This window comes from Myxine glutinosa, chromosome 9, assembly GCF_964187855.1.
Source record: "Myxine glutinosa chromosome 9, kmMyxGlut1.1, whole genome shotgun sequence".
Lineage (NCBI taxonomy): Eukaryota > Metazoa > Chordata > Myxini > Myxiniformes > Myxinidae > Myxine > Myxine glutinosa.
Genome location: NC_136269.1, coordinates 115,213,747 through 115,241,070, shown reverse-complemented (window position 1 = coordinate 115,241,070; position 27,324 = coordinate 115,213,747). Strand labels below are relative to the sequence as shown.

General features: G+C 45.2%; 1 protein-coding gene across 2 annotated transcripts in view; it reads right to left on the bottom strand.

The window, feature by feature from the left end:
- The window catches only part of TASP1 (taspase 1), a 94,029-nt gene that overhangs the window by 57,787 nt on the left and 8,918 nt on the right, over window positions 1-27,324 (bottom strand). For both annotated transcript variants that reach the window (XM_068128469.2, XM_068128470.2), the window contains exons 4-5: window positions 2,310-2,430; window positions 13-97 (exon numbers count right to left, since the gene is read on the bottom strand). In XM_068128469.2, coding sequence (XP_067984570.2) covers window positions 13-97; window positions 2,310-2,430 — 206 coding nt within the window. The remainder of the gene's footprint in view (window positions 1-12; window positions 98-2,309; window positions 2,431-27,324) is intronic.

The following is a 27,324-nucleotide window of genomic DNA, read 5'->3' as shown; positions in this document are numbered from 1 at the left end:
AAGAATAAATACCAGGGTGGAATTCTTCCTGCTGGAAGCTTTCCTTTTTCACTTTCAAGTAGAATCTTTCTCGCTACTAAGATTGGGTTTTTTATCCCTGGAAGAGATGAAACCACAACATCACACTTCTGAACTGTGTGTAGCTTAAATGTCTATCTATAGTTTTTATTGGTTTCCTAGCATTCTTCATGGCTGGTAAAAAAAGGAGACAAACTAAAACATCACTCAGTAGAGAGCATACCTTCGCCTGGTGAACAGTTTACATTTTGTATCTCAGTAGACCAGAAAATCACAATACAGAATCACATTTAATCAAAATCAATGACAGGAATCACCATAGGTCCAGTCTTTCATACCCTGATCTACCCCTCATTTTCGGCCATGTCACTCAATGGTGAAGAATCACTTAAAAAATTACACTAGCTGAATGTGGATCCGGATCCAGATCTTCACCAAAATTGAATCGATTCTTCCTCGTCACACACACAACCTGTCCAACAAGTTTCGTCCCAATCCATCTGTAACTTTTTGAGACATCCTGCTATGTATCGTTTTTGGCCCTCTCTCCCAATGGCGAAGAATCACTTTAAAATTAAATAATTTTCATATCCGAATCCATATTCAGATCTTCACCAAAATTGAATCGAATCGCCCTTGTCAGACGCCCAACCGGTCCAACAAGTTTCGTCCAAATCCGTCCACAACTTTTTGAAATATCCTGCTATGTATCGTTTTGGCCCTATCTCCCAATGGTGAAGATCACTTTAAAAATTCTAGTAGCCGGATCCGTATCTTCACCAAAATCTAATAATTTCGTCCTTGTGACATATGCAACATCTCTGCCAAATTTCATCCGAATCCATCCACACCTTTTTGAGACATCTTGTTCACAAACAAACAGACAGACCAAAAAAAAAATCGGTCAGAGACCGAGGATTTGCCAGGAATGTACTTTTTCCTGGGGTGTTGGTCAGAAGGGAATCGGATAATGTTTGACAGTTATTAGTAAAAAAAAACATTTTTGACCTTGAGTTTGACCTTTCAAGGTCACTCAAAGTCAAAGGTCATGGTGTCAAATGAAATGTCGTATGTGACTTCCTTTATGTCAGTAACAGTAAGTGTATGCATATCTCTTGCACTTTTAGAGTTATAGTGGTTTGAAATATATTTTAAATTAAAAATCGACCCCCCTGATTTCACGTTTTGGGTGACCTCGAGCTTGACCTTGGGCCTAGAGAGTTAAAAATTGGGCACAGTCTATTCCAGGGCAAGGCAAATACGTGTGTAAAGTATGGCAATGCCATGTGCAACGATGTAGACGTTGTACTGCACACAAACAGACAGACAGATGAAAAATCGGTCAGAGACCGAGGACTTGTCGGCATGTACTTTTTTATCGGCCATTTTGGACAAATATGGCGGCCAAACCACGTGATCGGTAACGTCATCATTATTTGTTTTCTAAACTAATTTATTCCTTGATGATGCTCAAGAAATTTCATCTTGATCGGATGAAGTTTTGTACTTGTCGAATTATGACGTCATAATGGAGGCACCTATGACATCATTAACATATTTTATTCCCCATGGAGAGTTCTTTACAATGAGCCATGTCTCAATTTTTTCTATTCAGCACTTTCGGAGATATAGAGGTGCAAAGTTTTTCGGTTTTTCCAAGATGGTGGTCGAACCACGTGACCGATGAAGTCATCATTTTCTTTTTTCTCCACCAGTTTATGCCGTCATGTCGCTCAAGAAATTGCATCTTGATTGGATGAAGTTTTGTACTTGTCGAATTATCAAATTATGACGTCATAATGGAGGCCTTGGGCCAAGAGAGTTAAAAATTGGGCACAGTCTATTCCAGGGCAAGACAAATATGTGTGTAAAGTTTGGTGATGCTATGTGCAACGATGTAGACATAGTACTGCGCACAAACAGACAGACAGACAGACAAACCAACCAACTAACATACTTGCCGGAATCTATTCCGGCAAGTAACAAACAGACAGACTGTTTGATGTTTCATTTGAGACAGACAGGGGTGAAAACATAACCTTTGGTGGCGGAGGTAATAAGGAATCCAAACTAGTTTGAAAGAAAAACTCAACGGGGTTAATATAAACTACTACACCATGTCAGATATACCGAAGAGGGGGTTGTGAATGGGGGGAGGGAAAATGTAAGGGCAATTTCGTGTAAAGATGCATGGCACATGAAAGTGGAATTGGTAAACATTCTGCCATTTTGTAGCACAGAGAGCTTTTACAATTGACCAGAATAATGTTGAATGAAGCAAAACTAAGGACCTTGGAGTGCACCAACAGCTGCGAAGTTTAGTGTTTTCCCGTCCATGACGCTGGCGTCACATTCAGTTTCTCCCTCGATGTTGAGGTTCGAGCCCGTTCCAGCATTGGTTATTGGGGAATTCTGCATGGATCGAAAAAAAAGCACGTTTCATCAAAAGGCATTTGCAAGGCCATGGATAAGTAGCATTCACACAAAGAATGATACACCTCACACTTTTTATGATCATGTGTATCAAGTAGTCAATTGGATATGGAGCTCAAATTTGCATCAAAGCGAGATTTGCGATATTACGAATGGAAAGATAAAGCTCCTTTTGCTTTGTGCTTATTTAAAGATAAAGAAGCACATTTTTGAAATACTACTCATGATCTAATCTGAGTTGTCTCATGACCTGAGGGATCGTTGGGCATCATGTCCGAGTTTCCATGGAACAATATATCCGACGGTCTCCCTCTCATCTTTGGGCCAAGTTAGGGAAATAACTTCTAACTTGGCCAGGGGACAGACACACAATGACCTCTTGAAAGATACGTCGGGATCCTTTATATCTAACAGCAGATGCTTGCAGACATTCTGTGATGTTCACCAAATTCAATATTCCGCTGAAGGATAGAGCAATAAGTGATACACCACCATGCCTGTGAACCATGAGGATAATAATAATAGTAATAATAATAATTTAGAGTCAAGTTGGAAATCAAACCCAGGCGACAGCTTAGAGCAATCCTGTTAGCAAATCTACATACGATGGGCAAAACTAAAATTGACCTTTGTCCACTAGGTCAAATTATTTATTTTTTTGTATACAGAGTCGAGGGTCGTGGAAGAGAAAGGGCACAGAACGGATCAGGATGCAACAGAACAAAAGGAACAGCAGAAAGAGAAGGGGGAAATGCCAACGGCAGGGTTGATGGAGAAAATAGACAGAGACGGACAAACAAGTGAGGCCCGGGTAATGATGAGGGATAAGGGAGAATGCAAGGGGTGGACAAGATGGATACAGAAGCAAAAATTGTGGTTGGGGGTGGTTAAACACGTGGAGAGAAGATCATGGTTGTGGATGGGGGAGATCTGAAATGGTGCTGAACAGGAGTCTTGAATACCTGGAGGGAGGAAAGACATTGAAGAGAATGTGGAAGTTGATTCACCAGGTGAGGGAAAAAAAAGAGTAGCAAATGAGTGGAGGTGAGCAGTGATCCTGGATTTTGTTAGTTTCTGAGAAAGGGATGGCTGGTGGACTGCATGCGCCCTGCAGACATTTGGAGGGGACGGAAGGGAGGTGGGGGGGGGGGTGGGGGGGGGGGCAGAAAAAGCACGGCGATGGCAGTGGGTGCAAGATTCAACTTCATCCCCAATGCAATCGGCTTATAATTTAAAAATGACAAAATTATAAATGCCGCATTAAGTGGTCCAAACATTGTTTGGAACGTAGTTTGTTTGGTTTGGTATTTGCCTTTCCAAACCAACCCAAAGGCCCCAGGGGATGGGGCCAAAAATGGTATTGCTCTCACACCTTGCTATGTGGTAATCATAACTTCCAAGTTTGGTGAATTTCTGCACAAGCGTTTAGGGAGAGATAGCGTGACGGATGGACAGACAGACGGGGTCGATTACAGTACGAGGCATGTTCTGAAAACTGAGAATAGAGGCAAGGATGCTGCGAGATCATGAGGACAAACCAAAAGCACTGGAAGCTCCTCAATATGAACAACCAATGGTGAGAATCTGAGGATGGACCAATGGTATTGTAAAATCCAATTCCTGCATGTTAATTATATTGAAGAGTTTGTTTCACTCGTCTTGCCATATGTTATCGGCTCAGTAAAATGGGTGATCCAACTTGTTCGCCCAAGCATACAAAATTTTCTTTCAGATTTGGATCATCAACCACAAAAAAATGGGAAAAAGAGAAGTTTCAGCTGTAAAACTACAAAAAACCAACAACAGAAGCTACATTATGAAAAGCGATGATGTTGAGAATTTCAGACATTTTGGAACAATGCATTCCCTTGGGTAAGGTACGAGCTGAGGAAGAGAAGATATCCTGCCAGGATCGGTGGTTCAAAAGCATAAACAGTACGCACATCACATCAAGGGCTCTCTCTATTAAATACTTTATATCTAGTTGAAGAACTAGTTGAAGTTGATAAAATATCTAGTTGAAGAAGCGATAAAAGCATTGAAGAGTAGAAAAGCGGGAGGGCCGACGGGAGTTGTGGGAGATATGTTGAAGGCAGCGGGAAGTTGGGGTTTGAAGAGAATGACAGAGATCTGTAATCTGGTGGTGAAAGAAGGCCGCATTCCAGTGGATTGGGAACTGAGTACCCTCGTCCCTCTATACAAGGGGAAAGGGGACCCTCTGGACTGTGGCTCGTATCGAGCGATAAAGTTATTGGAGCATGGAATTAAGGTATTGGAAAGGGTGTTGGAGAGGAGGATAAGGAAGAAGGTGAAGATCGACGAAATGCAGTTTGGATTTATGCCAGGAAGAGGAACGACAGACACGGTTTTATTGTAAGGCAGTTGCAGGAGAAGTACATGGAGAAGAGGATGAAGTTGTAGAAGAGGAAGTAGTGACATGGGCATTGAGGAAGTTAGGAGTGGAGGAATGGTTGATCAGAGTAGTGATGGCCATGTACAAAAGAGCGCGCACAGCTGTAAGGACGAAGGACGGGAACAGTGGTGAGTTTGAGGTGAAGGTGGGAGTGCATCAGGGGTCGGTACTAAGTCCACTACTATTTGTAGCTGTTATGGAGGTGCTGGCTCGGAACGTAAAGGAGGGTTTACCGTGGGAGTTGTTGTATGCAGATTATCTGGTGTTGATTGCAGAAAGTATGGATGGACGGAAGGAGAAGATGAACAAGTGGAAGGAATGTATGGAGACAAAAGGTCTGAAGGTGAATATCGGAAAAACGAAGGTGATGGCAAGTGGTAAAGCATGTGGTGAGGTGGAAAGAACTGGGAAGTGGCCGTGTGCTGTGTGTGCAGGAAGGGTGTCGGAGTGAATTCCATTCAATGTACAATGTGCGCTGAGTGGGTTCATCAAAAATGTAGTGGTCTGAGAGGGTCATTAACCAGTGTGGAAGCTACATTCAAATGTAAGGTGTGCACAGAGGGAGCTGCAGATGGAGGAAATGTTGAGTTGGATCTTGGAGACGGCGTGAAGCTGGAAGGTGTGAAAACATTTTGCTATCTCGGAGACATGCTGAATGGAGAAGGTGGATCAGACTCGGCAACGGTTGCTAGAGTGAGATGTGCATGGAAGAAGTTTCGGGAACTGAGTGGCGTGCTGACGAGTAGGGGAGTGTCGTTGAAGCTGAAGGGAAAGGTGTATGCTGCATGTGTGAGAAGTGTTATGATTTATGGGAGCGAGACATGGGTCATGAATGTAGAGCAGCAACTAAGGCTGGAAAGGGTGGAAATGCGAATGGTTCGGTGGATGTGCGGAGTATCGTTGAGAGAGAGGAAGACAAATGATGAATTGCGAAAGATGATGGGAATAGAGCCTGTGATTGATGCTGTGAAGAGGAACAGTTTGAGATGGTTTAGTCATGTGTTGAGGAAGGATGAAAGTGACTGGTTGAGAAGAGTGATGGAAATGAATGTAGAAGGAAGTAGAGGACGGGGAAGACCGAGAAAGACTTGGCTAAAGATGGTCGAAGAAGAAATGCGGGCAAGGGGTTAACCAGGGGAGATGCAGAAATTAGGGTAAAATGGAGAAGATTGTCATGGGGACCGCAAGACTCATCCCCGCTCTAGCAGAGAAAATGGCCTTTTAAAAAATCCAGTACAAAATCCTCCTCTTGACCTACAAAGCCCTCCATAACCTGGCCTCATCCTACCTGGCCGACCTCCTCTCCAGACACACTCCGACCCGCAACCTCCGCTCTGCTGGTACCAACCTCCTGACCCCCCCCCCATCCGGACCAAATTCAGATCCTGGGGGGACAGGGCCTTCTCCATCGCTGCTCCCACCCTCTGGAACTCACTACCTCACACCATCAGAGACTCCTCCTCACTCACCACATTCAAAACATCACTCAAGACCCACCTGTTCAACACTACATTCAACATTTAACCCACAGCATTTAACCCATGACTATCTCTTCTCCTTCTCCTTCCTTTTGCTTTGATTATTTACCTGTTGATTTTTGTCTTTTTGCACTTGTTTTTTTGTACTCTGTCAAAGCGTCTTTGGGCTTCTTGAAAAGCGCTATATAAAATAAATGTATTATTATTATTATTATTAAAATGCCTGTTGTTGTTGTTGTATATCTAGTTGAAGAAAATTCCTGAAGGTAAATAGTCACATTTACCATAACACTCGCGTCCTTCTACACAGTGCCACAATCGATTTTGGACTTCAAGGCATTTTAACACTCCTCTTTTATTCAAGGTCTGGGGTTTGGAAGAACTAGAAAACACCAGGAAGTAGGGAAATGCATGAACTGCAAGCACTCAGAACAGAGGGACACTTGAAGAGTGAATGGGCGAGGGGAAGAATGTGTTAAGTGGAGGGGGAGGAGAGAAAGAAAGACATGTGTGAACAGGGGGTCAGGGGTGGAGGCAAACAAGAAGGACACACTCAAGCACAAGGGCTGAAAGAAGAGAATGAGGTAAAAATGTGACGAACAAGCGAGAAAATAAATAAATCTCGCGATCTCGCGAGATCTTGGAGACGGCGGCAGGGATTTCCGAAGCTCCACACGGTCTCCACGTTTTTCGAAGTTAAGTCTGTTCACAATTGTATTTTGTCGAAACTGTATTTATCTTTCGGTGTGTGAAGTTATTGTGTGCAACTTTGGTTGTTTCTCGGTGTTTATCTTTCATAAATTGATCGTCTGTTTGCCGTGTCGTGTCTTGAGGCCTTGTACAGTGTGCACTGTACAACCTTGAGGCTTTGTTTTTCTCTCAGCGGTCCGTCTTTTGTGATCCAATAACTTTCGTTCTCTGTATTCCCAGTCTTTTCACCCATAGCCTACTTCCTTGTGTAAATCTCAACTCAAAAAAAAAAAAAAAAAAAAAAAAAAAAAAACATTTTCCTTCTCTGTTCTCATTCGTTTATTCATTCTTATTCGTTCGTTCGTTCTTCGACCACGTGTTTCTCCCCCATTTCCCCAGATAGTTTTCACTCATTAACCTTCAATGTTTACACTTTCCCCTCAAGTTATGTATTCCGTCATATTTTATAACACCTTTTTCTTCTTCTTCTTTAAAAGGCTGCTTTCGACTTGCTCACCAAATCAATTCATCCCAAAAAAAATATCCATCTCCTATAGTGCCTTTTTTCTACATTCCCTAAACTCTCCTGCACTCCATCCTCCATCCAGCGTCCTTAAACGTATTTTTAACTCGAAGGTCACAAGAAACTCATTTTGCAATAAATGTTCGTTTCCCATAAATCGTACACTTTCAAAAATCCAATCTCACCCCTCCCCTCCAAATCTTCCCCATAACCCCTCCCCTCCAAATCTTGCCCATCACCCCTCCCCTCCAAATCTTCCCCATCACCCATCCCTTTCAAATCTCCCCCCTTGCCCCCTCCCTCCTAAACTACCCCCTCACCCCTCCCCGCCAAGACGCCCCCTCGCCCCTCCCCTCCTAGACTCCTGCCTCACCCCTCCCCTCCAAATCTCCCCCATATCCCATCCCTTTCAAATCCCTCCCCTTGCCCCTTCCCTCCCAAACTCCCCCCTCACCCCTCCCCTTCAAATCTCCCCACCCTCATTGCTTCTCAATTTCCCCCCTCTCACTCCCCCTCCTCAAAGCGTCCTCCCCGCTTCTTCCCCCTTCAAACTCTCACCTCCATCTCCCCCAACCTTCTGCCTCGCTCTTCCCCCTCCTCAAATAACACCTCATTGTGGCTCACCCAATCACCATCAAACCTTTTGTCCGCCCCATCCATCCCTTTCTCCGAGCTATTCTGAAATCTCTGACACACCTTCAACAGCTCTCCCTACCTCTTCCACCTCTTCCACATCTTACCCTACCCCTCCTCCCCCCTGTTCTGTATCTGATGCTCCCCCTTCCTCTTCATTAACGGTATGGACCTCAAACATCCGGGGCCTTCGTTCAAACTTAACTGATCTCTCCATACAGGTTGCTTCTGTCAAACCAGACGTGATCTGCTTAACAGAAACTTTCCTCCTTTATGATGTCTCTGATTCCATAGTATCTCTCCCGGGCTACTCCCTCCTCCGGTATGATAGACCTGAGCCTCGTCCTGGAGGCGGGGTTGCTATCTTTATCAAAAACTCTCTTCCTCACTCGCCCTGCACTGCACTCTCTCCACCTCACCCGCAGGAATACCTCTGGCTACGGCTTCCCCTTCGCTCCCACCTCTTGTTCATATGTGTGTTGTACCGTCCACCAAACAGTGATGACTCAATCTACATCTCGCTGTCTGATGATATGGACCAACTTCTATCTACTCATCCCAACTCTCTCTTCCTCATATGTGGTGATTTCAACTGTCATCATGCCAGTTGGCTGGGTGTGGGTACCTCTCTCACCAGCCATGGCTCCTCAGCAAAGGACTTCTGCGACTCACTGGGACTGACACAATCTGTCAATTTCCCGACCCGGATCTCAGTCAACGGAACATCTTCTCTTCTGGACTTGGTTATGACTAACTTCCCTGAAAATGTCTGCTGCTCTTCTTCTGCTCCGATCGGATCATCTGATCATGTCCTTGTTAAAGTGGACATCTCTCTGACCATCCTCAGGGAGCCTGCTCAGCGTTGACGAGTCTGGCATTTCACTCAGGCCAACTGGCACGGTCTTCAAGCAGCCATCAATCATCTGGACTGGTCTCCCATCTCTACCACCTCTGACATCAACTCATCCTGGGAATTCTTCCAAAGTAAATTGCTCTCTCTCATGCACAGATTTATCCCATCTCGTCTTCAGTTGTCATACCCTTCCTCCCGTCCATGGTACACGGAATCTTGTGGTGAGGCTGTTGCCCAGAAACAACTTGCCTTCGTCTCCTGGAAAGCAAATCCAACGGAAGGAAATCTCATTTCCTTTCACAAAGCCCGAAACAAGTGTGTGTCCACCCTCAGGAGAGCTAGGAAACAATATCTCTCCATTCTCAAGACCGAACTCTCTTATCTGTCTCCCTCTTCCAAATCCTGGTGGCGTCTGGTCAAATCCGTTTCTGGTGTTTGTTCCCCCTCCATCCCCTCCCTTACCTCAAACGGCTACACAGCTGACTCCGCACGTGAAAAAGCTGAATGCCTCAACTCTGTGTTTGCCTCTAAATCTTGTGTCCCAAACCCATCCCTCTCTGTACCCACCTTACCCAGTCGTACCCTGCTGCTCCTGGACTCCGTGTCCTTTCCTCCTGACAAGGTGGAAAAGTTTCTGTCAACCCTCGACTCTGATTCTGCAACTGGACCCGACGGCATCAGCCCACGGGTCCTAAAATCCTGCTCTGCTGCTCTGTCTCACCCTCTCTCTGTTCTCTTCACCCTCTCTTTTGCTCAAGGTCAACTGCCATCTGCTTGGAAATCAGCCAACATCACCGCTTTGCACAAAAAAGGTGCAAAAACAGATCCTAGCAACTACAGACCAATCAGCCTTCTCCCAATTATCAGCAAAGTCATGGAATCCATCATTGCTTCGGATATGAAATCTTTCCTCTTCTCCAATGGCTTGATCTCTGATCATCAATTTGGTTTCAGACCAGGTCACTCTACTCTGGACATGCTGCTTCTGCTGTCTCAACAATGGATGGAGGTCCTCAATGCCAAACAGGAAATTAGAGCTGTCTCCCTCGACATATCACGTGCCTTCGACACGGTCTGGCACCCCGCTCTGCTCACCAAACTCTCCTCCTTTGGTATCCATGGAAATCTCCACGCATGGCTGGCGGACTTCCTCTCTAGTCGTCGTCAACGTGTGGCCCTGAATGGGTTTCTCTCATCTCCTCTTCCTGTTCAGGCTGGAGTTCCCCAAGGCAGTGTTCTGGGCCCCGTGCTTTTTCTGGTCTTCATCAATGATCTCTCTGACTCTCTCGAAAATCCTCTCTATCTCTTTGCTGATGACTCCACTCTCTGCCGCTCCATTCCTCTTCCCTCAGATCGGCAGTCTGCTGCCTCCTCACTCTCTGAAGACCTGGACAAAATCACAGACTGGTCAAACAAGTGGAACATGTCTTTCAATCCTGACAAATCTCACACTCTTACTATGTCTCTCCGAAAAGATCGACTGGACAACCCTCCCATCTACTTTCTCAACAATCCTCTCCAAGAAGTTCTGTCGCTCAAGATTTTGGGTCTCACTATCTGCCATGATCTTTCTTGGGAAAACCACATTTCCAAGCTGGCCTCCAAAGCCAGTCGCCGACTGGGCATCCTCCGTCGTGCGAAGTCCTTCCTCGGCACACCTGAGCTCCTCACCACATACAAGGCTTTCATCCGCAGCTCAATGGAATACTGTTCTCCCCTATGGGCCGGTGCTCCTGCCTCACACCTAGCTCGGCTTCAAGCTGTTGAAACCAAAGCTTTCAGAATTATTGGAATCTCCCGCGATGAAGCTATCTCTGAGGGCCTTTCACTCACTCACCGCAGGCAGGTAGGTGGTCTTTCTGTCTTCTACCGACTCCTCTCCGGCCTTGCACCCCCAGCTCTCTCTGTGCTCTGTCCCCCAAATATTCCTACAGGTCGCACAAGATCTGCCAGCAACCCTCTGATGGTTAAACTGCCGAAATCTCGGCTCTCTGCTCACCTTCACTCTTTCATTCCTCTTTTCTCCCGCCTCTGGAACAAACTCCCTCACTCCCTTCAATCCCACTCCTCCCTCCAGGTCTTTAAAACAGCTGTTCACCACCATCTCTTATCTTCCCCCATCCAAAACCTTGATCTTTTCTACCCCCGCTAATTCACCCCAGATCCACCTTGTTTGAAATTCCAACTTCTTTCCTGGAAGTCCTGGCAGTGTCCATATGTTTTATACCTCTCCCACCGCCCCCTTCCCACGCCCCCCCCCCCCCCCCCCAAGCCCTCGCCCTCTCTCAGATCTCTCGATGTCTCCATGTCTCTCGGTCACTGCTCTCAAATGTTGTGTTTGTGTCCTTCCCCCTCTCTCCCCATCTTGTCTACCGCTCCCTATGTTATATGTTTTATGTGTCGGTTTGTCTTTCTGTGTGATTAATGTTCGCTCTTTCACGAGCCTCGACCTTGTATACAAAAAAAAAAAAAAAAAAAAAAAAAAAAACAGGAAGGTGTGAGGAGGGAAAAGTGAGGAAACTCAGTAACCTAAAAAAGTATGGGTCGGCTCAGGGAAGGTTAATGAGAGTAGAAATGATCATAAATGAGCTCAGGGGGAGTTAAACCAATCTATAAATTAAACAAATCGGGAGACGACGATGGTTCACGAGCGAGCGGTATTCAATGACAAAGGACGGACTATAACCGAAACAGGCCCGGACTGGGGGGGTCGGGGGCCCACGTGGCAGGTGTCGGCCCCCAACATGCGGTGTACATGCCTATTTACAAGGGGCCCCAATGCGCTGCGTGCGCAGGCCTTTAAGAGCCAGCTGTATGTAATTGTGTGTGGTGCTGGCCTGGAAATGTCAAAACGAAGATTACTGACCTTGAAATGAGATAGAAAATAATGTATAATCAGTTATGAGGTTAGTTAGCTGCACAATACCGAAAATTCGGTTCGATTCCGACAACTTTGAAACTTTGACCTTTGTGACCTTCAAAGGTCAAAGGTCGAAGATTCTGAAATTTGTTGTAAAACTTGTATTTCATGATGTGTGCGATAATATAAGATCATGTACGACATTTCACCTTATCAGGAAGCGAACAATGTAATAAAACCATCAAAAATCGACTTTTCTAAATTTCGTGACCTTGTGACCTTGACACGAAAATGAAAAATCGAGCTCCGTGGGGCTAGACACATGACATTGGCCTAACCAAATACCGAAACCCCTGCCAGATTCCACCAAACCCCTTGGAGAAGATGTAGCTTGAACTCGATTACCCCCTAAAAAGACATCTTTTTTGGGCGTGGGTCCACCCACAATGGGCGCAATACGCCCACTCTAGGCAGGACAAAACTAGTTCATGATATCAACCTCCCACCCAAGTTTCATCAAGATCGGATATCCTTGGGTAGTTATGCTGCGGACAGACAGACAGACAGACACACACACATGACGAATATAGTGGTCACTCTGTTTGATAAGTCGTGAACCAATTAAATTACTTCATTGAGGTGCATTGGTAGCAGCTCTCCCTAGTGGACATCATAAGGTCAGCCTCACGACTGCAAAATATATCCTCATGCTTCCTGCGTTCATGATGAGTGTAACCATGTACATATTCTACATATGTTGAAATGGAAACTCCATTTTAAGGTGAATTTTCCGAGCACGGAAGAGGGAAGGAGGGGGTGGGGGTAGTGGGGGGGCCAATGTAGCAGATTGAAATGCCCGGTGAAATTGCTTGTTAATTTTTGGACACTGGTTGGGCTGTCTTTAGGGATGATATAAGTTCTAGAAAAAATATGTCTCCAATTGTTTCAAGTTCTTTATGGCGGCCATTTTGGATTTTCAAAATGGCGGATGTCGAAAACGTAAAATTCCATTATCTTGGCTTCTAAATGACCTAGAGTTTCGATTCTGGTGTCCAGTTGTACATTTTTGGGGATAGAGAATTGAATGAAACCTTCTTTAATAACCTACAAGGGATAAAAATAGGTTTTTATGGCACAGCCGAACCAGTGTCCAAAATCTAACTTAATGCACATCTATCTTAATTGTTATTTGTTATTTGTATGTTCCAGATTCGTGACCCTGAGCTATGATGGAGCCAAAAAGCAAGAAAACCAAGAAAGAAACTGATTTCACACTTTGCATTCAGTGCCAGGATCCCCAAGGTGCACTAGTGACTGAGCCAGCACTGGGCTCATATGCAAAGTTTCTCCAGTTCATCCAGGAGAGGGCACGATATGGTGATGCCGACTTCAAACAGATCAGCGAACGATTAAGCTGTTTCACTGCCACTGACTTGAGGAACAATAAAGCAAAGTGGCACCGGGCATGTTATGGATCTACATGCAACACTGCTCACCTGGAGCGTGCTAGAGTTCGCCACCAGAAAGCCTGCGAACATGGCGACACCCAGCATCTTCATAAGAGGTGTGGACGTCCTTCTTCTGCACCTGCCGCTGCAAGTACCTCAGGTTCTACGCAAGACGAGACTCTTCGCTTCACACGTTCATCATCAACTCCATTCAACAGAGACCTTTATTTCTTCTGTCAAGAGGTCACTAAGGAAAGTGTACATGTTGTATGCACGTTCAACGCAGGTAAACAGCTGAAGAAAGCTGTTGAAGAAGGCAGCAACCACAAGTGGAAAGTTCAGCTGAGTGCTGCCATCAGTGCACATGATGCTCATGCGATCGACGTCAAGTATCATCTCCCATGCTGGGTGCAGAATGTCCAACGTGCTCCCAAGAGTGGGACATCAAGTGATGACAAAGAACACATACTGCAAGAAACTAATGTTATCAAAATAGCCGCAGACATTGAGTTTGTCAGCCTTGTTCGCTCTCTACTCCAAGCTGATGAAATTCTCAACATGTCTGACCTGAAGTCGGTTTACTCCAGGATTCTTGACAATAATGGTGTGCACAATGTCCCATCACCTACTACCCAAGGCATGAAGGAGAAAATCAACTCTCACATTGATGACGTTCACTTCATGAAACCAAAACGTCGAAACGAGTCAGACTGTGTATTCTCCACTGCCGTGCGTGATGCAGCTGTCGAAGATGCAATGACGAAGACAAATGAAAAAAACATCGAACAACTGTTTGAGAGTGCCTCTGTTCTCCGCAGTGCCATTGCTTGTCAGAACAAGCACCCATGGCAATTTGAAGGAGAAATGAACACTGATGATGCTGAAAAGCATGTACCCAAAGTACTCTATGCTTTCCTCCGCTGGCTACTGGAAGGACCAGCCACGAGCATTGAGCCAGAGACTATGCGCTCAGCCACTATTCATCGAGATGTTATAACCATCAGTCAGAACATCATGTACGGCTACAAGTCAAAACGCCAAGTCACGTACAAGCCCAAAGAGCCAGATGCACCATTCCGCCATCGCTTAGAATGGCCACAGCAGCTTGCCGTTGCCATTGTAGTCCATCAGTCCACCAGAAACAAGAAGCTTCTGGATTTCCTGCATGGGTTCGGTCTGTCTGTTGATTATAGTCGGATCTTGCGGTTGGAGACACAGCTGGCCAACTCAGTCATAGAGTCTACGACAGAACAGGGTGTATACTTTCCAAGAACCATGCGCATAGGGACGTTTGTCTTCTTTGCAGTGGACAACAGTGACTTCAATGAAGACACACCTGATGGGAAGCGGACACTCCATGCTACAGCCTGGGCACTCTACCAACGACGGGAACATGCACCCTCCACAGATGAACATAGAACACTGACACTACATGACCGAAAGGCCAGACACCGCTCACTCAAGGTTCTGACTGCTCCAGACTTTGTTCCTTGCCAAGCACCAAACAAACAATCTGCCACAGGTACCACGTATAGCTTCAAGACACGGTCAAACCCAGATGTCACCAAGCCGTACTCTGCGACGGACACAGTATGGCTACTTTCACGCACAATCATGCGAACAGCTGAAGCTGAGGACGTACAAGACGACATCATCCCACCAGATGACCAGCTGCAAGCTGCAGAACCCCAGCATGCTGACCCTGTTGGGTCACTCGTCCACGATCCAAAACAACCACCTGGCAGTAGGATCAAGCATCACGATATCCCAACTTGGACAGCCTACAACTCACTGCTCTCCTCTTCGAAGCCTCTGACAGAGGTCAACGCCCTGCCATTGGTAGCAGCACCAGCCCATGAATGGCAAACACTGATAACAGTCTTGAAACAGACACAGCAAATCAACTGCATGGTCATGGGTCCCGATAGGAAGACAGTGATCACCTTAGACATGGCCCTGTATGAGCGAGCCAAACAGCTGGAGATGACCAGAGATGACTGCAAAGGCAAGTGGGTACTGCGACTAGGGGAGATGCACACTGTGATGGCTGCACTGAGGGCTGCTGGGAATGCCATAGAGGACAGTGGTCTTGACGAGGCTTGGTCTGAGGCTGATATCTATGGCCCAACAACGACCAGACAAATACTGGAAGCCAAGCACATGAAGAGGGCTTTGGAGGCCCACATCACCACTGTCCAAGCCCTCTTCGACCTCTATGTGGACGAATTCTTCCAAGAGCATCCCCATCTGAGGGGCCCATGTACCCAGTCAGCACAACAGGTTGCCCAGAGCTGTCATCTACACAACCGAGAGGAGATGACAAGCGCGCAGAACAACATGCTAGCTGTCCTCGAGTCAAACGAAGTCCTGGAGGCCATGGCAAAGTTTGATGAGAGGAAAGAAGCCAAGAGTCCACTGTTCAAGTTTGTGCGACGCTACATGCGGATGATAATGCTGATATACACATTCATCCGTGCCACCCGTGATGGACAATTTGAGCTTCACCTGTCTTCACTGGATGAGATGTGCATATACTTCTTTGCACATGACAAACAGAAATATGCCAGGCTGACTCCCCGGTACCTTGCAGAGATGAAGGCCCTGAAGATGACAGATCCAGGGATCTACCAAGAGTTCATGGATGGGAACTTCAGTGTCCATAAGAATGAAATCCCCTTCTGTGCTGTAGGTGTGGACCATGCACTGGAGCACATCAACAGGATCATGAAGGTGACAGGGGGTATTGTGGGCATTACCCAGAATGCCAGTGCCCGCGAAAGGTTCTTTCTGACAGCACCAGAGCTGAGTAGGCTTGCTGAAGAAGCCCGTCAGATGGCTGGCTCACAATCAGCTACACGCAAGGAGCACCACGACCTATCAACCACAGTCTGGGCTCGGCAGGAAGACAGCATTCGTCGACTGAAGAATGTGATCAGAGAGTCCATGAATCCCATGACGCATGAGGGTGAAGACCTGACGACTATCATCACCAAGGTGGTGATGCCAGCTGAAGTACAGAAGGATGTCTGCAACCAAGATGAGATTGGTCAGAAAGCGTATAACACGTTTGTTGCAGAGCGCATCAACACAAATGAAATCAACCTTTGGGCCAGAATGGGAAAGGTCAAACTGAAGATGTGGAAGAGTGCCAGGAAAGCTGTGAAGCACAAACTGGCAGACAAGGTTGTAGAGCTGAAAGACGACAGGTCACTGTTTGCGCGCATGCTGATCGTGGCCCGCTCACGACCAGAGATCAACTTGAAGGATGCCATAGGTCAATATGAATTCACCGCGCTTCCACGAACCCTCTTTGCAATGGCTGGGACACTACTACCATGCACAGACAAAAGCAAGCTCATGGGCATCCTAGAAGATCTACCCAAGAAGTCAACTGGCACTGGTCAGCAGCCAGACGACGACAATCCTGAACATACTCCACCCCCTCCCAAGAAGGTGACTGTCATAGACGGCATGGCATTAGTGCAAGCAATGGGTAAGCCACAATGGGTCAAAACATGTGCCCAGTGGGCTGGCCATTTCAATGCAACACTGGACTGCAAGACCAACGGGTATGATGAAGTCCACCTCGTGTTTGACCGATATGATCTGCCAAATTCACTGAAAGAGGCCACACGGGAGAGGCGCCAAGGTGGCAAGCCGCCCACTGCTTACCACGTTCAAGACAGCACCCCGATTGGGAAACTGACAGCAAAACAGTTCCTGTCGCACACCAACACCAAAGATGAGCTAACTGTCTATCTGGCAAAGAAAGCTCTGTGTCACTTTGAGGGGACTACCAAGGTCTTCATCGTCACTTCAAGGCAGGATGTCTTCTCCAACTGCATGGATGTACAGCATCTCCGTAGCTCCCAGGAGGAGGCTGATACGAGGATCTTTCTTCACAGTCTAGATGCCGTCCGAAGAGGTGCAACACAGCTGTACATTCAGTCACTTGATACTGATGTATTCATCCTAGCACTCCACCGGTACCATGAACTATGCAAAGACACATACTTCATCACGGGTGTGGGGAACAAGAAGAGGCAAATCTCACTGGAACCAATAGTACATGAACTTGGTGTCAGGAAGGCTGCAGCCCTACCAGGATTCCATGCATTCACGGGAGCAGACCAGACTGGTCGGTTTGCCGGCAAGGGAAAGCTCACATGTTGGCAAGCCCTCAATAGGTGCTCTGTTGAGGTGGTATCTGCGTTTCATGACCTTGGGGCCTCTGAGGAGCTGAGAGCTGACACAGAAAGTGACATTGAGGCATTTGTATGCCAGCTGTATGAGCCTCGTACTACAGTTGTGGATGTGGGCAAGCTGAGGTGGAGACTGTTTACCAAGAAACAGCTAGAGGCACAGAAGCTGCCACCAACACGGGGAGCTTTACATGAAGCCATTGCTCGTGCACATTTCCAGGCCATGGTGTGGCATCAGGCTGATGTACCGGACCCCCAGCTTCCACAACCAACAGAACATGGATGGAGAGCAGAAGGAGATCAGCTGGTGCCCATCACAACCAAGGACCCTCCAGCCCCAGCTGCCATCACACATCTAATCAAATGTAACTGCAAGAAGACCCAATGCATGTCTCACTGCTCATGCAGGTCTCAGCATCTCAACTGTTCTGAGATGTGTATGTGTGGGGCAGATGAAGAGGTGTGTGGTAACACGGGTCAGGAGCGCCCCATGGGAATCGATAACACTGATGATGAGGAGGATGGAGATCCTTCAATGTAACAATGAACACTGCCAACTAAAAATATTGCACAAAGACATTATAAGTGTACATTTGAACACTAAAGTCCAGCCTTTATGTGATTTAGAAGTGAAAATGATGGAAAAAAATATATATATGTGTTGGCATAAGTGCGTGAAAATCCAAGATGGCTGCCATAAGAACCCTTTTGATCATATGTAGGTGTATAAATGTGTGTTTATTGGATTAAGTATCCGCAAATATGTACATTTGGACACCAAAATTAACACTCTAGGTCATTTAGAAGCCAAGATAATGACAATTTCGGTTTTCAACAAACGCCATTTTGATAATCCAAAATGGCCGCTATAAAGAACTTGAAAAAAATGGAGACATATTTTTTCTACAACTTCTATCATCCCTAAAGACAACCCAACCAGTGTCCACAAATTAACATTTGAATTCAACGGGAAAACATTGGCCCCCCCACTAGGGGGAACGTTAACATTGAACCCTGCATCCCCATTAATCCTGCCCCAGATCAATTACTTTACTCCTTGTGTCCATCTGTGACCAGACTTCCCCACTGTCACTGTAGTGTTTTTTATCCTCTGTATACAAAATTGAGCCTCTTGGAAGAGCGAGGTGACAGACACACACTTATTAAGAAGAAAAAAATCACACCTGGGTCCGAACGAAGCGGTTCAGTTTGGCATTTGTATTATGAAATAGGCAAAGCCTAAAACGAACAAAACCCATTAGAATTACCCTTTACAACCCCTTATAACTACCCTTTAGAATCCCCATTAGAACCTTCTAGAATGATACTTCAGAACCCTTTAGAAATAAACATGGTGGGTTAGAGAGGTTCTTCTTCTTCATTTTTTTTTTTATAGATGGAAGGACATAGCCAAATATTGAAGTGTCTTCACCGCTTTAAAATGGTCCCATGTATATCATAGTAAATTACTGTCCTGTCCGTAACTAGTTAACACCAGCCGTAGACGAATCGCAGAAAGTTTTACCTCCTGAGGCGGCAGCTGGTAACGGCGGCTACTTTTACACACGCGGGAATGACGGGATGCGAGACGTTTAGCTGAATGATAAAACAACAACAAATATTAAAGAAGTAGAATAAATGTCACAACGGATAAATAAATTAAAATGTCATTATAAAATGTACAGGAAAAAAAACCAAAAAAAAAAAAACCTCCCGTGATGAAGCCGAATCTGAGGGCCTTTTACTATCTCACTGCAGGCAGGTTGGCGGGCTTTCTACCTTCTGATTGGCGGGCTCCTCTGCGGCCGAGCTCCCCCTGCTATGTGCCGCAAATATTCCTACAGGACGCACAAGATCTACCAGTAACACTCTCCTGGTGAAACTGCCAAAATCAAGACTCTCTGCTCACCTTCACTCTTTCATTCTTCTTTTTTTCTGCCTCTGCAACAAACTCCCTCACTCTCTTCAATCCCTCTCCTCCCTCCAGGTCTTTAGAACAGCTGTTCACCCCCAACCGGCCCTCTCTCTTCCACAGATCTACCGACGTCCCTGTTCTCTCCTGTTGTTGCGCTTGTATGTTTTCATCTCCCCCCCCCCCCCCCCCCTCTTGTCTCCCGCTCCCTTTATTTATTGTATGTTTATGGGTCCGTGCATGTTTTCGTGTGTAATGTGTTAGCTCTTAAACGAACCTTGACTCTATATACAAAAAAAAAAAAAAAACACCACAAAGAATTTCATTAAAATAAACCAAGGAGGTGCAAATGAAAGGTGAGGTAAAAACGAATGTCTACTTTGAGGATCCTCACACAATGACTCAAAGACGGACACACAGAGGAATATAAAATGAAAATAAAATCCCTTTTCATGCTGGCACTTATCTTTTGGCTCAAATGGCCCCTTTTGTGGAGAGTGGTGGCGATGGTCGATGCTCAAACGCCTCGCGCCGGAGTGCACAAGATGGCACCAGCTGATGAAAACCCACGCCTCCGAAGAGACTGGAGTGGTCAGCATGGCTTGTTTTAGGTCCCACGGCCTGGCGAGCACAACGTCGCCTCCAACTCCCCCGAAGAGCACCACAGCCACCAAGACCTCAAAATGCCGTCACGGACCAAAAGCTCCACCTGCCTCCCAAAAGCACGCACTTTTTTCAGCACCAAGAGAAAAGATGGCGAAACCTTCTTGTTCAATCGCAGAGAAGACGTGCTCTTCCCCTTCACTCAGGTGAGCCAATCATATCTTTACCTCCGCCACTAAAGGTGGATGGAGGTTATGTTTTCACCCCTGTCTGTATGTCTGTCTGTCTGTCTGTTTGTCTGTCTGTCCGTTCGTCAACAAAATATCTCAGAAAGTTGTAGACGGATTCTTACGAAATTTGGCAGAGATGTAGCGTATGTGACAAGGTCGAAATGATTAGATTTTGGTGAAGATCCGGATTCGGATCCGGCTACTAGAATTTTAAAGTGATTCTTCACCATTGGGAAATGGGGCCAAAAACGATACATAGCAGGATATCTCAAAATGTTGTGGACAGATTTGGACGAAACTTGGTGGACAAGTTGGGTGTCTGATGAGGACAAATAGATTCGATTTTGGTGAAGATCTGAATATGGATTCGGAAATATGAGAATTATTTAATTTCTTAAGTGATTCTTCACCATTGGGAGAAAGGGCCAAAAACAATACATAGCAGGATATCTCAAAAAGTTATGGATGGATTTGGACGAAACTTGTTGGACAGGTTGTGTGTGCGACAAGGAAGAATCGATTCAATTTTGGTGAAGATCCGGATCGAGATCTAGCTAGTAGAATTTTTGAACGATTCTTCACCATTGAGTGATATGGCCAACCAGGCGGAGGTCGAGAAGCGCTCTCCACCGAGTGCCGTTCTAGTTCGCCCCACCCACATCCCACGGTCGAATCATGTCCCTCTGGGCGTGGCCACACAGCTTTTCTTGACCGCCCAATTCTCCACCTCTCGTGGGCGGCCTTTCACCTAATAGGTCCTTTGGGCGGGGCTTAGTCTGTTCATGTCCTGCCTGCTTGTAGTTGGCGGTAAATGTTGTTTCAAGGTGGCCTTGCCTGGCCGGCCTTGTCAACAAAAACGTGAGCGGAGAATTACAGAGGGAAAGCACGCACTGGGGAAAACTATCCTGAAACCCTACCCGTAATTATCACAACACGAGCAAGCAGAACTTGTTCAAATCAGCATTATTCAATGCAGTGTTAAGCATGTAAGGGGTTTCCCTTAAATGAAGAGCAATGAAAGATGTAAGGGTCTTCTTTCATACGTAGCACATGGCTGTGGGTAGAATCATTTCCTGGGGCACAGCTGTGCCGCTGATGCAGTTCCCCTCGGTAGGTTAAGACAGACATTTGTAATTTGTTCATGGTGCCAATGATAGACCACCTACTCTTCGAGAAGGACACAATGGAATCTTTAAAGTGCACCAACTCATGCCGGCAGAAGGGCTGCCCAGTTTAACACACATCCGAGGGCGGCACACACATTGATTAATCTCCCTGCTTGTGGAACACCAGGATGACAGGTAATAGCTGCCTCGGGATTCAAACCCAGGCTAGACAGCTCAGACGCGAGTGTGCACACCTATAGTCTCGGCCACCCTGTCAGCCCGGATGTAAAGGTCAAAGTCAGAGGTGAAAATTTAATTATTTTTGCACTGTCATAAATTCAATCATGTCTCGTTCAAACTGACGAAATCTGTTTTTGTTAAACGTGTTTACATTTGTGTTTCCTTTGAATAAAACACCAGTGAGGCTGACCGAGTTGTTTGTGCAAGTGAATGGTTATTTCGAATCTTGTGGCAACAAATGGGAGCTGGAAAATAATCATTCTTACAAAATCGTTTGACTTTGACTGTATCCGAAAGCAACCACTCAGGCCTTAGTTTGTTAGATCAATTGAAAAACAATTTAAACAAAGTGGCTAACTGTTTTCTGGTACTGCGTATAATACTGTAACACATTTTTCAAAGTAAGGGTCTTCTTCTTCTTTTGTCTTTTCTCATTTTTACATGGGGTCACCATGCATTGCTGGTTGATAGCCCTTATCCATCTCCTCCTTTCAATCACCCATTCTTCTTCCAATCCCACAATTTCTAAATCTCGTGCCACCTCATTTTCCCATCTGGTTTTTGGCCTTCCCTCTTCTCCTTCCTGGCAGTCCCATCTCCATCACTCGCCTCACAACATACTCTCTCTCTTTCCTCATCATATGACAAAACTATTGTACACCGCTCCTTTCCTATTCCATCTCCAGGTGCTGCATGAGCACCGAAGGAGGCCCAGAGATAATGCGCGCTGAAAGGAAGTACTCAGTTTTCACTCCTGTTGTACACCGCTCCTTTCCTATGCCATCTCCAGGCATTGCAAATCGTCATTGCTGGGCACCGAAGGGGGCTCGGCAGTGACGCACGCTGAAAGAGAGTACTCAGTTTTCACTCTGGTTGTTTGTTTGTTTGTTTGTTTTCGTTCTTGCTTTCTTTCTTTCTTGTTTGTTTGTTTGTTTGTCCGGGCGATATCTCAGCCATCCTTTGAGCTAGGAAGCTGAAATTTCGGCACAATAGTGAGCAAATCCTTTGTCAAAAACGGTATTTTTTGTTTTTTGATTAATCAATAAATTGAGGAGTTATTTAATTATTAGCGATTAATTAAGTACTTATTTAATTAATCAAATTTCCTTTCTCTTCTGACCATTAACTCAGGCACCTTTTGAGTTAGGAAGCTGATATTTGGACATGCCAATGACCAGGTGATTTGGCTGCAAAGGATATTTTTGATTTATTAATTAATCAATTAATCGATTAATTATTTAATTATTCGATTAATGACAAAAAAAATTTTTTTTTTTAAGTTACAGATTCTGATGAAATAGTGGTAGTTTATGTGTTCTCTGACCAAATTGATTAATAATTTAATTTTTTTATGATTATTATTTTTTTATTTCCATTATTAATCACTTATTTATTTCCTTTCTCATCTGGGCAATATCTCAGGCACCTTTTGAGCTCGGAAGTTGATATTTGGACACGACAATGACCAAGTGATTTGGCTGTAAAAGGTATTTTTTATTTATTGATGAATCAATTCATCGATTAATTAATATATTCAATTAATGAGTTCAATAATAAAAAAATTTAAAGGTTACAGATTCGGATGAAACGGTGGTGGTTTCGGTATTCTATTAGCCAATTGATTAATAATTTAATTATTTTACGATTATTATTTATTTATTTTCGTTATTAATGACATTTATTTTCCTTCTCATGTGGGCCACATCTCAGGCACCTTTTGAGCGAGGAAGCTGATATTCGGACACACCAGTGACCAAGTGATGTGGCTATAAAGGATATTTTTTATTTGATTGATTTTAATTATTAAATTACTATTTATTTATTTTAATTGAGCAATTAATCAATGAATTATTGTACATCTCTCCATTCCAATACTGTCTATATGTGCTGGAGGATGTTATTTATTTATTTGGCATGGGGGTAAGGGGGTGTACTTTAAATGTATCTGTACTTATTTCAATCTCTTTTCGGCTACTTTATTGGATGCTTCCCCAATCTTCACTGTCCCCCTGATGTACTTGTTCCTGATCTTGTCCTTCTTGTCACTCCACACATCCATCTCAGCATTGACATCTCGTTTGCATCCAGTTTCTGTTCCCTTTTCTTTGACGTTGCCCAATTTTCCACACTATATAACAATGTCGGCCTCACAACTGTCTTGTAAATGCTTCCTTTCAGATTCAGCAGTACTTTTCCATCACACAACACCCCACTGTACTTCTACCAATTATTCTAATCCGTTCCTTAATTTCCATATTCTACCACCACTGACCCCAAATACTTGAAGCTACTCACTTTCTCCAGATCTTCACCCGTAATCTTTACACTTCCAGCTTCATCTTACCCAGGCTCAAACTGACAATCCATATATTGAGTCTTTGGTCTATTGATCTTCATATACCCCAAACATTTTCTCGGACATGTATGGATCGATTTTGTTTAAACTTGACACAAACAACGCGTGACGGTATACATAAGCACATCAATTTGTGTCGCGATGCGATCAAAGATGGCCGACTAGTGGCCATTTTAGTTGTAAACAAGACCAAAAGTCTAACAGCGGCGTAGCCAGGCTTATACAATATGATAAACCACAAACACAAATTCTTAGCTTTTTAAACAGTCGCTAATGCTGTTTATAACATTAAACAAAGAAATTTGGAGGAATCTCGACATCCGTGAGGTAAGTTTTACTTAAAGAACTGAGCGAAGATCTACTGCAATCTATATACCCCACAAGGGTTGAAGTGTGCTCATTTACCAAGCAGCTAGCTAGCGTTTGCCAAGCCAGCCATTCCTCAAGGGTTTTGAATTGAGTGCTTGTTCGAATGCTCAAACCACTTGGTGACCTCTCCACAATAAACTTGGTAAATGAACACACCCAATGTTCTTGAGACCCGGCCATATATCGACTGTAATCTATATACCCCAAAGAGGAATGACCTTTCCTGCAGCTCTCGAAGTGAGCTGGTGTTTACGCCATAAATAATGACATCATACACGTAATGACGTGGCATGACGGCCGGACACAATACTACCGCTACTTTAATATATATATATATATATATATATATATATATATATATATATATATATATATATTGTTGCGGTTCTGAAAGTGTACATATCTGATTAATAAAGGTTAAAGGTTTTGCCCCCATAGTTAGTCCACATGCAACACGTAGGCCACCTTAGAACGTTAGTTATTTCTTAGTACATGTGAGATAAGGCCATTTCCAATAGTTATCATCTGCGTTGTGTAAAACAAAGAAGAGTAGGCCCCGTTCATTCTGCAGCCCTCCCTCCAATCGACTCCATTGCACGCCATCCAGTCTGCGTCCCATGCCCCATTGCACCCATCCAGTCTGCACCCCATTGCCCCTCGCATTAGGATGCTCAAACCAGCCTAAATGCCACGAGGTAAGGCCTGAAAAGGGGGTGGAGCGCAAGGGTGGGGGTGTGGCCACGTCAAGCAGACATCAAGGGCAGAGCCGGTAAGACCCTAACAACCAACCAGGGCTCGAGTGGGCCTGGCTAAGGGGCGTGGTGAGTGCGCATCTACCAGATTCGAGAGGGTTCGCTAAGTGGCGCTATATAACCGCGAGCATAAAGCCCGTACACGGGACTCGCTGGGGGAACTTTGATGGTAAAAGGACTCGCAAGTGAAGAGCGTCAAAGGACTATTGGGAAAAGCACTTTATGAAAGGATCGTCACGTTGGCACTGGTGGAAGGACTCGATGGGTGTTTGGCTTTGGGGATTGCTGAGACCGCCAGTATAACCGCCTAGCCGGTTCGTTTATTACGTACGCGGCCATGAGCCATGGAATAACCGCCCAGCCTAGCTCACCCCCCCCCCCCCCCCCCCCCCCCATATAATTGTCCGATCCGCGCCAACGACACGCGGAGATCTTGCCTGCCGTCTACCATCTTCACCGCCGTACGAGTCAGGGACCGGAGCGAGCTGTGGACACCATCTGTGGACCCTCAACCCGACCATCTACAACCCCCGTGTGAGTCTGAGTGTGAACGGGCCCATGTCCAGGGATAAGTTAAGACTGTTATAAGGCTGCCCTGTGTATCTGCTTCTTCTTCTTCACTGTACATTGCTTGTTCTTCTTCTTCTTCATTGTACAAAGTGTGTAATAAATTACTTGTTCTTCCTGTTTTCCTCTTAATTCGACCGTCTTAGTGATTTCTCCATTGGGTAAACGTGGCACGATTAGGAACCACTCCAATCGGGTTAGTTCCTGTTAACAGCCCGAATCGCAGCTCGCTATCGCTCGGCGTGTCCACCAAAACCGTGGTTCGGGTGGGGTTATTTCCTTGCTTCCCGGGAGGCGCTGGTACTTAGGTAATAGGACTAATTCGACCTACCACCCTATTCAGCGCTGACCGGAAGGAACGTGATAGCCCCGGATCGCGTCGGCTAGTAAAAAGACAAGGGGATTAATCTCCCCTTGGTAAGGGGAAGGCCGACGTTAGAGATCCGCAACAATTTTTTTTTTTTTTTTTTTTTACCTCCAGTAACGTTGCAGTCACTACAAAGGGATTAGTGTTCCGATTAGATTTACTATAATAATAACGTTACATTGTTATTACGAAAATTATAGTATTTAAAAAAAAACCAAGGTGAATTCCTTACGTCCGCGGTTACACCGCTTCAACCCATAAACTTTCCATTCACGACATTGGGATTAAAGTGTTATGGTTATATTTACTCTAATATTATTATTACTATCCCTGGTGTTGGGCTAGCAGCTAGGGTGCCGGCTTGGGATTCTGGGATCCTGGGTTTGAATCCGGTCGATCGCTGAATTAACGCCAGGGGGGTTGACTCAGCTTGTCATCCTTCCCAGGTCGGCTAATTGAGTACCAGTTCACTGATAATTCCCTGTTTGTCGTAAAAGGCTACAAACAGGGTTGGCGGCAGGAAGGGCATCCGGCAGTAAAACGTTGCTTCAAAAAGGGGACCAGCAAAAACAACAACAACAACCACGGTGCCCGAAAAAGGCCAACCCCTGCTTTGCGGGGAAAAATGGCCTCTAAAGGTGGTTTTTATTATTATTACTACGAAAACGATACTACTGAAACGATATCACTGTATTAAGAAACCCGGGCTTAAGTTGTCCGAAGCGGAAGGGGAGTCATAACGCCTAAGGCCTATACGTACCGTTTTATTGGAAGAGACGCAACGCCGATGCTTTCGATATTTCATGACCATTTTAACAATCGATTTGTTTGTGTTTCACACTGAATGAAAATCGTATGGGTCGAGCATGGCGATTGTGATATATGACAGGTTCGACGATATGTTCGGCATGAACGGCATATAAATCAAAATGGTGGAGTGTGGAGTCAGCCGTTGTACGCCATAATGACATCAGACGTAATGACATCACCCTGTCATGTGACCAGATGCTCAGCTCTGATTGGTATACGTTTGAGGGGGCATACATACATACATATACATACATACATACATACATATTACATATGGACAAACACTGTTCTAGACGGCTCTGCCCGATGGGCTATGCCATAAAAACCCGATGCTGACCACGTCCTCAACCATTTCTCGGACACCCATTTACTGATCTTGTTCAAACATTGCACACAGATAACAAATGATGGTTTACATATGCAAGTCATTTTTTTCCAGGTCAGATCCAAGTTGGCTGACT